This window comes from Microchirus variegatus, assembly GCF_963457635.1.
Source record: "Microchirus variegatus genome assembly, chromosome: 23".
NCBI lineage: Eukaryota > Metazoa > Chordata > Actinopteri > Pleuronectiformes > Soleidae > Microchirus > Microchirus variegatus.
The window spans coordinates 11,155,280-11,169,436 of NC_139824.1; the positions used below are offsets into that span (position 1 = coordinate 11,155,280).

At 40.5% G+C, this 14,157-nt stretch overlaps 1 protein-coding gene across 1 annotated transcript in view; it reads left to right on the forward strand.

The window, feature by feature from the left end:
• inpp4b (inositol polyphosphate-4-phosphatase type II B) overlaps positions 1-14,157 on the forward strand; it is a gene marked incomplete at both ends in the record, with an annotated part of 134,570 nt that overhangs the window by 63,688 nt on the left and 56,725 nt on the right. Inside the window, 2 exons of the mRNA XM_083909515.1 lie at positions 9,291-9,396; positions 13,444-13,513. Of these exons, the coding sequence (XP_083765641.1) occupies positions 9,291-9,396; positions 13,444-13,513 (176 nt within the window). The remainder of the gene's footprint in view (positions 1-9,290; positions 9,397-13,443; positions 13,514-14,157) is intronic.

The following is a 14,157-nucleotide window of genomic DNA, read 5'->3' on the forward strand; positions in this document are numbered from 1 at the left end:
AGTATTCCATTTTTTCGGGTAATCCCAGTTCACACAGATGACTTGTATTCATGAACTTGATTATGTTATGTTATATGCATTGTCTAGTTGTGTGTGTTTTATTAACTGTTCAGTGTAACAATGCTTTTTAATTAAAGTGTTTTACTCCCCCCACCATAAGTACGCAATTTAGTGTGTAGGGGGTGTAATTCTTCTTTGATATTTTTTAAAATCATACGTTAAGTTAAAAAAAAGAGACAGAGAAGAGAGTATAAATTCTGTGACATGTTGATGTTGGATCATATATTAGTCGAGCTGCAAAGCTTGCCAAGAAGTGAAGAGGCAAATGCCAAGAAAAGGTTTCCCTTTGCATTCACTTCTTAATCATGCCCAAGAAACAACTCATCTCAACTCATGTGTTGTTCTTACCTGGAAACTCCCCATGGATTATGGGTTGCTGCGTAAGTGAGTTAACATCCTTGACATCCGTTTTTTTTTTTTTACCCATCTCTCTCTCCCCCTCTCACATTTTAAGATTAAGACATGTTGCATGGTTCAGATGGGTTTTATAGTACGTCTCAAGGAAATGAATAAGTCAATGTTCTCTGAAGTCATGGAAACCAGACTGTATGTGTGTGTGCTGTTATATTACAGCTGCTCCATGGCCCTCCTCCCTTACTGCAATTCAATTCCTTACAGTGAGAGTCACTGGTGCAGAGTTCACCTACTGCCTACCTACTGTCAACAAGCCTATACCATCACAAACAGAAACTCTCCATCTACTATCCTCTCTCTTTGTCTCCACACACACACATACACACTGCACCACATTATCTTTCCCTTCCTCCCTAACACAAGCACTTGTGTCATTTTCATGCACCTGCTTCAATCAAAGCTATATATGGACTCTGCTAAAGCTTTGTTAGTGCTTCCTCTCCAGGTGTCATTAATGGAAGTGGCGTTTGGCTCCTTATGGAAGTCCTTATGGCTCACGTCTATTAGGTCTCCTAAGATTTCCTTAGAAATAAAAGTGCAAAGTAGAACCATAAAAGGTTCTTCGGCTTGTCAGAACCTTGTTAACCCTTAGTGTTACCAAGAACCCTTTTAAAACCCTTTATTCAGCAAATGGGGTTTTAAAGGGTTCTCTGGATCAAAATGGTTCTTACTGGAACCATTAGTGTTACCAAGAACCCTTGAAAAACAAATGGTTCCCGGTAAAACCACGGCCCTTGTAGAAGAACACTTTTGGAACCCTTATTTTTAAGAGTGTAGAGCAACCTGACACAGCTTTCCAGGTAACAGTTCAGTAATGATGCAGCGTAAAACGATCACATGTGATATAGACTAAGGAATTGCTCTCCTGATTTCTCCCTGTCTTATTTGTCCAAATTTAGGGAAGTCTAATGTGGCCTGGAATGTCTTTTAAGACCCTGTAAAGCAAATACAGTTTCTCCTCTTCACACGTTATATATGTTAAAAAATAGTGGCTGAGAATATGTGAATTATGGAATAAAGATTTTTTTTAAGGCATGTGCACAAATATGGCTCCATGATGCACATGCACATGAGCACTAGTTTCATAATTCCTCCGTAAAGGTTTGTCTGTTCACTTTGAGACTCGCTCTCTTACCTTGCGAGTTACCTTGATGTAAAAACACACAGAAAAGTCTTGGACACTTTATCTATAATTCCTACAGATGAGGAAATAAAGCAGTGGAGAGCAGGAAGAGGAGCAGACTCCTGCTGTGAGGCTGCAGCATAGATGTATTATTAGAAGTGGATGCAGCCCCACCCCTGTGAGGCTGTTCATTCCTGTGAAGCTGCTCAAAAAGTTACAGACTTACGGTGGGTTAGACCAGGAGAGTGTGTCTTGTATGTGATTTTAAAACCTCAGAAAACTCAGATTTGGTAAGGTGGTTTTCCTGTGGGGTGACACAGGGACTTTAAATTTGCCTACCAGGTCACACATGGTAAGACACATTGATCTGACCCAACATTATCTATGTATAAAGCCACAAAGTGTTGTTTGCAAGGGCTTTTTTGTTGCATGAGGACACATGTCTTGACAGATCCTTGTCTAAACAGTTAAATTAAAGAGGGAAACCTTTGGGACAAAGACAAACGATATAGGATAGGACTATACTGCGCCATTTGTCACTATGTAGGAGCAGGTATGCAGCGAAGCTTTCGTGAGTGAGGAAGCAAAATAAGTATGATCAACTTTCTTGGTTGGATTAGACTTCAATAGACTTTAAACTCAATAGGAGGAACATCAAATGTTTTACACATCAAAGTCTATTGTGAGGTTTTGAGTAGTGACGACGCTGCCTTTGAAAGTAATTGTGCAATTTTTGTTGGAGGTTCAAACGGCAGCTGCACGAAATTTGACATAGTGGCTCTAATGGGTTGGAGCTGGGGACAGTAAATGTTTGGGGGCTATGGATTTTTTTTTGGGGGGGGGCATAAATAAATGTGCCTACGTTAAAATTCTACTTGATATTTTGACATTTGGGAAGTGAAATCTGAGAAGATGAGTCAGATTTTATTATTTGAAACTACTGTGAATGTGAAGTCACGGCGAGCAGCCTGATCGTCGAATCCTTCAAAAAAAACGACAAGCTACATCTGCACGGAGCCGATCCTTCTCCAGATTATACCTGCTATTTAAACATTTGTCTGCATGGAGATGGAGAATTATACTTCCTCATCAAGGTATTGTTCACAAAACTTACCTCCTCATCCAGTAAAGTGCACGCTTGTCAGAATTACGCTGGCAACTGCTCCTGTTGGCTGGCTTCTTTTTAAACAACAGAGCACAAAAACCATCTGTTTGACAGAGATGAAGAGAGAGTCTTTTTTTATCCTTTTTTTTAACAGCTTGTTTAAAAATAATTATGAAACCTTAATGGAGCCATTTGCTGCATCTGTCTTGTTCAGACTCGAGACACTTTGACTTTCTTCTTGCGTGCGAGAATTATTTTTAGTTTTTTGTTTGTTTCGTCTTTGCAACGATGAGGTGCGCTCGAGTGCTTTGACCCCCACGGAAGTATCGATGATGAAGTGTTCATCGAGTTAGCGGCGATGAAAGTCGTCATCCCGGGCGTACGCTACACTTCGTGTCACTGCACCACCTGCCCTCTCCCACTCAACCGTTACTTCCGCCCACCCTTATTCAATTGTCATCGATCTGCATTCAGCCTCTCAAGCACTTTACACTGCTGTTTGCCAGCCACTCTCAGAAATCTTAAGAAAAGCACAGTGCATGTGTCACCAATGTAAATGTGACGCTACACACACACACACACACACACACACACACACAACCACGGATAATCAGAGCTATTGTGTGAACCATGTTTTGGTTTGATTAGGTGAGGAATAAGGGACTGTGCAGTAAAAGTGTATTTATATTACGGTGACACAAGGAAGTATGTTCCTGGTTTTCTGCATAGACAAGACATATATAAGCAGTCATCAAACATTCACAGTGGTAATGGAAAACATGTAGAGCTGCAATAAAAGCATACACATTGCTATACACTCTTAATACGTGTTCCAAAAGGGTTCCTAGTACAAGTGCTGAGGTTCTACCTGGAACCATTTGCTTCAGAAAAACCCTTTCCAGAAGAAAAGGTTTTTCAAGGGTTCTTGGTAACACTAATGGTTCCTGTAAGAACCGTTTTGATCCAGAGAACCCTTTATAACCCCTCATAACAGAACCCTTTTTGGTTCCAGGTAGAACCTTTTATAAAGGCTCCACCTTTGTTACCAAGAACCCTTTTAAAACCCTTTATTCATGAAAGGGGTTTAAAGGGTTCTCTGGATCGAAATGGTTCTTACTGGAACCATTAGTGTTACCAAGAACCCTTGAAAAACAAATGGTTCCAGGTAGAATCTCAGCCCTTGTAGAAGAACACTTTTGGAACCCTTATTTCTTAGTGTACTCCTTCTACACTCTTAGAAATAGGGGTTCCAGAATGGTCCTTCTACAAGGGCTGAGGTTCCATTTGGAACCATTTGTTTTTCAAGGGTTCTTGGTAGCACTAATGGTTCCAGAAAGAACCATTTTGATCCAGAGAACCCTTTAAAACCCCTTTCCTGAATAAAGGGCTAAAGTTTTCAAAGGGTTCTTGGTGGATCAAGATGGTTCTTACTGGAACCATTAGTGTTACCAAAAACAAAGGATTCCATGTAGAACCTCAGCCCTTGTAGAAGAACACTTTTGGAACCCTTATTTCTAAGAATTGTGAACTCCTTCTATCTATCTATCTATCTATCTATCTATCTATCTATCTATCTATCTATCTATCTATCTATCTATCTATCTATCTATCTATCTATCTATCTATCTATCTATCTATCTATCTATCTATCTATCTATCTATCTATCTATCTATGTGGTTAGTACATATGCTGTTTCATGAATGCTTTGAGTGAATTTCCTCTCAAATGACAAAAAACAATATTCACTTGAATGTAAGGACTAATTCATCTTTGTGCTCAATGATCAAGGTCACTGAGGTGTCACATAATTCTCAAATTCATACATCAATCACAAAACAAACCTTCACAGGAATGTCTCGCACAAACGTCGCGAAGGAACGCACAATTGCTTTATTGCAAACAATGAAAGTCTAACAAGAGCAGGCTCTGTTTCTGAAGGCCATCCTGCAACATTACATATAAAAAAGTACATACATTCACACTGACCCAGGACTGTTTGTTGTGGAATTTGATTTGAGAGAATCTATGATTGCGCTTTCAAGAGTCAGATGACTTTGTGACCTGGTGCCGTGTGATATTGAATGTGTAGGTTCAGAGACATGAGAGATAGTCTGAAGAAGTGCCTGTACAGCATATGAGTGGAATACAATAACATCCATTGTGTTCGTAAAGGGTTCAACGACGTGTCTTTAAGTTGTCTCCGGTTATAAATCTACAGGCAGAGTGATAAAAATGGAGACGGAGGAATGTAGACAAATTACATCACCGCAGTCCAATTCATATCATGAACAATTTGTGTTGTGTTATTTGAAGGGAGTGGTGTTTTTGTTTTTGTCGGAGACAGATTTGTTCAAAGACTGCGTGACTTTTATTTGTATTGTTTTGAAAGCGTAGCTTGTCATCGAGTCAGAAACCAAGGTATTTATAAGACAATACAATTTCTGTTTTGTTTCCCATTGAGAGTGAAACACAGATACAAGAACGCCGTTCATTTCATCGCACGACTGTTGCAAAACTACTCGATTCACAGGTCATGCGTTCAGTTAAGCTTCTGAATGTATGTTTTTTTCATTAAGAGAAAACCAGGGCACATTTTTCTTTGAGAATATTCAGTACTTAAGACGAGTGCAGTGTGCTGTAGTGTATAGGCTCCCCTGGTGATTCTGGGCAGCTCTATGAACAATACCCACACTGGAGTCTTATTGATTGAGTCAGTTACTGCTGAGTCACATGATAATGCCAACAATCTGGACCAGTAGTTTCATTTCAGACAGCTGGCCTCCCCCATTATTACAGTCCCGTGTCCGAACATCTGTCCTCCGGTGAATAGTAGCCAGCTCTATATTTAGCTCACCAGTCCAGCTTTATATAGGTCAAGAATTCCATCTACACTTTCAGTGCTTATACTTCAAGGCTGTCGCATTCTTGTTTCTCCGAGTAGAAACATGGCAACTGTTTTTTTTTGTTTTTTTTCATCCCTCCTTACCACTCCATTCCTCACACCGTGTAAAGAAGCCATGATAATATGAAAAATCAACAGCCAAATATTGTGCGGACAAAGGCAGAGGAAAAAAAAACAAAATAGCTTTTTTCAGGTCCTGCTGTGTATTTTTAGTTTGAAGAGGAAATTCCAGTGGCATTTTTCCATGTTTTCTGCAGCTGTCAAGTGTCCTCCTCTGTGAGTTCCCATGCAGAGAAAAGCACTTGATGGCCCCAGAAGTATTGTTGCTTTGAACATTTTTGATGAACTTTCACCACCCACGGGCTTGTGATTTGAGGACCTCCTGGAAACATGTGAATTGTCGCGTCTATTTGGCATCACTCTGAAAAACTTTCCTTCTTTCCTTTGGCTGGCAACGAAAAAAATAATATCTGTTATTATTTGTTTCTACTACATAAGCATTATTATGTCATTAGCTTTTCTTGCCCTGATGGCACGTCACTCACATCCTGTTTATCCAGCTCAGCTGTGAAGGATTTGTTTACTCCAACTGAAAAACCTGCCATTGTGCTGATTTTTTAAACACAACACTTGTGCTAAAATTGCCATAATCCCCAAGTGTCTTTCTTTTACATTTTAAGACACAGTGTGTGAAAATGTGTGCAGTCCCGGTGGATATGCTTCCCCTCTTTTAAGTACCGGCACTGTAGATACATTCATCCTCATTGTAAGGGTTGTCATATTTCTTTGGATCACAAACTGCAACCTGACAGACTGTTAAATCCATAAGGTGCTGCTGAATGTCACTGCACTTAATGCTTCCAACAGTTTGTTGTACAAAGCTTGTCTGTTTTCCCCCAGAATTAACTTGGTTTACATTGATTCATAAATAAGTGGCTATTGTATAGAACAGCGTCTGCGGTAATAAATAAAATAAAATAAGGCCAGTTAAACACTGTGCTGCTTTACAGAGTTTGTCTTTGAAAGTAATAAAAATATACTCAACTAAAATCCAAGTCACTGCATAGTGGAGCTGCAAATATTTTTTTTCCTTGGTGTTTTTTTTTTGTTTTTTTTAAAGCAAATTGCACTGTATGTCCAAATGTTAGGAAATGTGTTTATAAATAAGAAATGATCCAGATAAAGAAAATGTCAAGTAAATAATTATTTTTGCACAGCAGACATTATTTGTGTCACTTTAACAAAGCCGTCAGATTAGGTGCTGTCATAAGAGAGATGCCTGGCCAATTAAATTAAAAAATAAATAAATAAATAAATAAATGGGCTTGTAGGCAAAGAACAATCTGCAGGTTTGCTTCCTTGCCAACTCTCGCAGACAGAAAGAGAGAGAGGGGGGGAGCAATGGAAGAGGATGCATTTGCAAGGGAGAGGAACACAAGCTTCATTTTCGTCTGCAGCTCCCACAAAGTTTGTATGCAGCATAAAATGTTAAAAACGCACAAAGAATACGTCCATCTTCTACGGCTTTATCCTCCACATCATGGTTGTGGTGATTTTAAAATATATGTCATGAACATAGATCCTATATTAAAGCGGACCTAGACCGGAAGTTCCAATTAACGCCGTTTTTTAGTGTGTATCTGCATCATTACCTTGTTTACGAAGCCCTGAAGTTTTGAAACAAACAGTTCAGCCATTGCTGAGAACGCTGTGTTTTATTGTAATCTCGTGCTCAGTGAGATCTCGCTCCGAACCCGGTCCGATTACGCAAACACCGGTTCTCCGGAACAGCAGATCGTCACTTCCGGGGTACTGGCCAATCACAACACAGTCTGTCTTCTCAGGCGAGATTTATGTCTGAAATAGTGGTTCAAAAAGGACAGATTTCTATCGGCTCGTTTACAGCAACTAGGAGGTTTTTGACCATAAAAACAAGTTAATGTATGTAAGTAGACTAACATATATGTGCAACAGGACCACTCTATGTGAGCTTTAAGGTGGATTTCAATAGTCTTTCCTCTGTGAAGTCAATCAAGAAGTATAAAGTAATATGTTGAATAGCCAACATGTTGTGACTCAATTAGGAGAAGAATTCAAATTTGAATGGAAGTCTTTGAGAAAATGAGTCCACTTGTCATTTGATTTTAACATTTTTCTGAAGAGCAAATGGTCCTAATCATTAATTTCAGGTCTTCTTCAATAGAACATGTAAATTGTGTTCCCATTTATAAGAAAATAGGCGATAAAGTGCAGCACATATGAGGGGATTGACAGCTGGTGTCGTCCAATAGGAGTGTGGTTGCAGGTGATGCCAAATCACAATTCCGGAGGCTTCAAAACAGGAGTTTTATGGGTGACGTCACAACCTTTTGCCCCTCAGAGAATCTATCATTAAACAGGTGTTGAGTTTAGCTTTGGCCACACATAAAAATATATATATATCACAATGTATTTCTCAAAGGAATTAGTTAGTTATCATAAAATTTGGGTCTTTGGAAAAAGCCTCTCCTTCGACGTGTTTACGTGGACGTGGAGCGGAACAATCTGCAGAGCAGACGAGCCACTGTAACCCCTAACGTTTGCCGTGCGCAGGACTTTCGCTGAATGTGATGCATGTTTATCTCCATTCCCTCGATTATTTTTGGGACACACTCAGTACAAACTGATTTTTCAAAGTCAGGGTGACTTTCTTTCACCGCGCTTCAATCCGGAGAAGGGCGGAGAGGGAGAGGGAGTCGGGGGGGGGGACGAGTAAACACTCAGACAGGTGTCTGGCAAGGGACAATGATTAGATTTAAACACCAGCCCATGCTATTTTCTCTGCTCGGGGACTACTGTAAGACATTAAGCACTAACTGAAGCTCCCAGTGTCCCACTACAGACACTTTTCCTTCGCTCTAAATCTTTGCACTTTCATTCCCATTCATCTTCCCGCTCATTCTTCCCCAACCTCTCTGCGACATGTCTCCTTCTCTCTCCTCTTTCCCCTTGGGTAGAGTTTCTTCCTTATATCCGACCAAGATGGATTGGTCTTGAAAGCGTCCTTTCTGCTTCCTTCACCATCATTGCATTTTTTTTTCCTCTCCTCCTCAGGCAGGGGTATGTAATCTGCCCACACCCCCCCCCCCCTTCCTTACACCATTAGCTGACACACACCATCCAATATTTTCTTCAACTGGAGTGGAACTGAGCACATTAGGGATGGGTCTGTTAAGGTGATCAGACTTGATCGTGCGTCGCCCAGGAGCCATTTTTCTTCATTTGAGAGTGTCTGTCTGGCTGCCGATACTATAGATTTTCTATCAGCTCCTTAATCATCTCTCCATGATTTGGAAAGTGATTGGTCTGGCCTCCTGATATGAAAACTCCTCGTATACATTTTGTGTCTGCCAGGCGGACGCAGCTTCGCTTATTAGACGGCAGTTTGGACAGTTAAATGAAACAGTCCTTCCTTCACCCCCATCAACTACTCACTGGAGTGTAGGTCTTTCATTTTAGTCCGCATGCAAAATGTGTCACGGAAAAAGAAATCGCCACAGCCACAGCCTGAAAAGAAGCATATAAGGTTTGAGCAGCAGCAACATTTTTGAGGGGAATTAACCAGAGAATATATCATTCAATTTAACAGATGTTTTATTCAACAGATTAAAGGGTTAATTTCCCTCGTATTTCTGTCTCCCTTCAGGTCATCTGATGGTGTGTGTGCAGCTGGAACAGTGGTGGTGAGTCGTCTGAAGATGGGGGAGATGGAGGAGGTTGACCACATCGCCACTGACATTCCATCGCAGAAGGTAAAACGGGGTGAAGCGCGAGCCTCCGTGGCCTCCGGATACCTTGTGCTAATGCCGGGATTAGATGTGCACTGCTTAAAGCCCACCAATCAGATTAAATACACTTCAGGAAAGCCCAATGAGGATCTACAAGCATGTGTGTGTGTGCGCGCTTTGTCTTTGAGTACATTTGTCTCTCTGTGGCATGTAAAAAGGATTAATTAAAAGAGAGAAACTACCAAATTACCATTCTTATACACTTAGTTGGATTTCCGTTGCCAAAACCTGATTTTTGCCGGATGCGTCCCTCTCGCAGCTGCTGCCTTCCCCCCCCCCCCCCTCCTCCCTCCTTCTCCACTCTAATCTCGTACAATACAGCTTAACTCGGCTCTTTAGCAACTCACATAATCAGGGGGGAGAGAAAGAGGCAGAAAGAATATTCCCTGTCAGAATGTGACAGTCTCCTGAAGATTATTTCCTCCGAATGGGATGCCACCAAGCCAGAAATGAAGTTGTATGTACTCTTGATTTTCTATACATTCCTAGCGGACGCTGATTTGTTTTGGAAAAGTGAGTGTGTGCTGTAGTAGAGCCAGCAATGGAGTATTTAAACTGTTTTCGCTTTGTAAAGAAGGAAGATTTAGGTGTATTCTCTGTGAGGAGACTTGCAGTCCTTCTCGTCTCCTGTTGATTTATGTGTGTGTGTGTGTGTGTGTGAGTGAATCACTGTCTTACATAATTGACCAACGGCTTCTACATGGCTGACTGGCTTTCATCTCTGGCATCTCTGGTGCAGGAAGGGTCCCTGCTAGGCTCCAGAGTGTCACTGACAATCTGCCCATGCCGCCGTGATGAATATGTTGCAGCGTGTGCGAGCGCGTGTGTTGTCACAGCGCATATCCCCTCGTGTTTCTTGTTTCTGTTTTGGACGATGACGGGAGGGGAAAAGAGAGGGCTGACTTGGGACACTGGACTCACTTATGGGGACGTTCAGTTTACCACAGTTGTGTGTGTGTGTGTGTGTGTGTGTGTGTGTGTGTGTGTGTGTGTGTGTGTGTGTGTGTGTGTGTGTGTGTGTGTGTGTGTGTGTGTGTGTGTGTGTGTGTGTGTGTGTGTGTGTCTGTGTGACTGTCTGAATCATGTACTGTATGTGTTGAGGGTTGAGGGAGGCCGTTGTTTCATCATTCCCTCTCATTGTTTGGGTGGATGTTGCCCATGAATATCCCACTGACCCCAAACAATAAAGAGACTCCAGTCACCTTTGATCTAATCTCTTTCCATAATTTTAGCCATCAAACAGTCATTGAACATATGCTGTCTACTGCCGACAATTAAAACAGGGCTCCTTCCACAGCTGTGGTCCTTGGCTCATTGTTAGTACATTTTTTTTTTTTTATTATCACAGACATTCCTTTTTACTCTTTTCCAAATGCTCTTGGTTACTGTCTGAGCTTTTGTGGCTTTGTCTGTTTTATTCAGCATCAGCGTCTGCACGAACAGATGCAAGGGATTGATGCTTTTAGTTCGTTTAGGTCGTTTCTGAGGACACGAACTTGACTTAACCCAGGGACACTGCCATAGCAGAATAATGCTGCGATACTAGGATTTTTCTTCAGACAGCATTAGCCCCAAAGTTTAAGCATATTATCATATATGGAGCTATTAAGTGAATATTTAATGCCCCATTTGCAACTTCATGTATTAAAAAAAGTCAAACTACAGCTTATATTACCATTCAAAATTGGCTGCTGCTGATAAAATCCGCTATTTAAAGTAATTTCATTCAATGGTTGCTGCTTCTGAAATAAGACTTCTTCTTTATTGTAAATCAAGGATCCATTTGTATTATTAATTATCAATTGGAAACTGCATGTGAACATTTAAATATAATTTAACACGAACTTAATACAATCAGTTGAAGAGTGGACTCGAAATTAATGAATTAAAATAACAAAACAGCAAAGAGGTCAAGGAGGCAAACAATGCAGAAATGATTAAAAACAACTATCCGACTCGGAGGCAAAGGGCATTTATAATTTGGACATTTGATTTATTAAGAAGCACACTCTTACTTCATTATCTTACAAATTAGAGCAAATAAATTTGGAACGCTGCACCAGTTTTTAAAAGCAGGAGACCTGAAAAATAATTACCGGCTCATTTCTCTTTTTCCCGTCTTGTAAAAGATGCTCGAGAAGGTCGTGGCACTGGCAACCCACCTGCTTTACTACTCAGAGGCCAATCAACTTCTTCATCAAATAACAATTTGGCTTTACACCAAAATATTCAACAGAAACAGCCAATTGCTATTTTATTTTTCAGTCAAGTCCTCCTTGGATGGGGTTAATGTCGTAGAGCCAGTGTTTCTTGACCTGAAAAAGTGGATTTGACACTGTCCACCATGGCATTCTCTAAGTTTAACTTCTCTAAATAAACAGTTGATAGGTTTGAATCCTATTTTCAGAACAGGGAGCAGAGAAGTGTGAACGTTAATCAAGAAGGTGCATCAATCAGAAAGGGTATTCCACAAGGTTCAGTCCTTGGTCCACTATTCTTTGGTCTGATCATAAATAAAGTCATACATACAATAGTAAAAAAACATCTAGCGAAGCTTCCAAAAACCTAACAGTGTGTTTAAATAAGTGGCTGCAATATTATTATTTGATGCCAAATTAAAAAAAAAAAAGGGTATATTTGTGTGGAAACGTCCACATACGAGGAAGAGTAAGTCCTAGGATTGATTGTACATAATCAGTTTGAGAACCATGTGAAGAAGATTTTCAAAAGTGGAAAAAAAACAACAGTATAATTAATTATTTGAATTAATGAGGCACTTCATACCTCCTCAAGCTGCTCTGCTATTTATCCATTCTTTGATTTTCTCACACTTTTCATATTGTATAACAGTTTGGGCTCAAACCTCCCAAACCCCATATCAGATGTCTAGCCTGGGCACTAACAATAATGGACAAGGAGCCTGTCTACTGCCGCATCATTTTCATACATTGGAGAGATAAAATGTTGAAGGTTTTGACAGCTGCTTTCTTAAATTTGTTATTTAAACGTGTCAATTATCTATGCCCCTGAATCCCTCTTCACTTTTATCAAAAGACACTGAGACAATGAGAGAGGAAACCAGGAGCAAAGCGAATGGTAGTGGCTGTCAATGATGGAATTCTAATTTCAGGTATAAAATAAAAAAAAGCTTTGGCTTTGAAGGTTAAACTTTGGCTCGAATCAAATCAGAGGTGTTCTCAGTTTAAAATAGTTGTATATGGTGTATGTCTATATGAGCAAAATTGCTGATTACCATATTATTATCTTATTTTCCAATGTTATATAATCTAACTTCCCTATTACAGAAATCTCACTATACTATTACATTTAATTATGTCATTTGTTTCCTGTACTAGAATCATTCTGTCGTGCCTGTCAGCGCGTAGCGATTTAGCATTAACCATCAGGGGAGGAAAGTGCAGTACGGTAAATTAATGAAGACTGAAATGCAGTTTAGGTGATAAATTACCGACCCGCCACCCAATCAGTGAAGTCACAGTGGGTGTTTTCCTCCAGCTGTCACCTGCTGTGACATCACTGATTGCTGTGAAATGAAACATGCGTCCGCATCTGAAGAGAAAAAGACGGGACGGCGCAGGGCCTCGTCTTTAACTGTGGGCTACAGTTTATATCTGTGTGTAGCGTTCAAATGGAATTGTAGTGAGTGCAAATCCAACGGCAATTAAAATATTGATTCAGGCTTTGTATCTGTGCTTAATTTGAAAAGTAGTGTTAAATAGCACTGGTGGGAACATGCTCAATATGCGATGTTTCATTTAAGTTTAAATTGAAAAGAGCAGTGCAGCTGAATGTCACACATTACTAAAGGTTTCCTTCTGTATTTTATCTGATAGACACAACAGTGTCAACAGTTTCTTAGCTTTGTCTGGCTGCGCTATTGTGCCGTCGTGCTCTTTACCTTAACTGCTTTATACCATTTCTGCTGTTCGAAACATTTTTGTCAAGTAGTAACTATCGCTCTCTCTCTGTGTGTGTTCTTATCCTTCCCAGTGTCCCTTGGTCTGTGAGTCTGCGTCACATGTCTGCTTTGACAGAGAAAATAACCCAGCAACAGGTCCAGGTATGATTCATTCCAAAGGAAAAAGGCAGGATCTCACAACTTTGCTTTATCTAAAAGAAACTACATAAACATTGAAATGTCCTTCAATAAACTGCCCCACTAACAGGTTTAAGATATCCCACTTTTTCCCCCTAATTTGCTTAATCTCAAGTCCTTTCATGCTGTGAGAAGGAGCAGTGGGAGGTATTTCATGATGTGGTTAAACCGAATCTTTTCTTCACGGGCTGACCAAAGTAAAGCGAAGTTATAAAGCTCAGAATTGTAGCCCTTTTGCATGTAAGTGAGACTGAGAAGCACTTTGACAGAACACTTGAAAAGGTCACAACTCCTGCTGTGTGTGACCACTCTGTGAGCGGAGGTGACTTAAGGCCTGGTTTCCTGAGCAGGTCATTTTGTTCCACACACATCCCGTTCCTCTTTTACCCAAATTCCCTTCATTGACGCTTACTGTTTCTACTCCGATTAGCTCATGAACTGCCGTGTCCGTGTTTGCAGGTGCACATCTGCAGCCCGTCAAAACAAAAAACCATCCCTGCAGACCCCACCAGACTTGAGTAATGTAATTTTAGTCTTCCACTTTTATTAGCTTTCGAAAAATGAGCGCACGGAGAGCAGAGATGTAGCGGAGCACCACGCACGGCCGG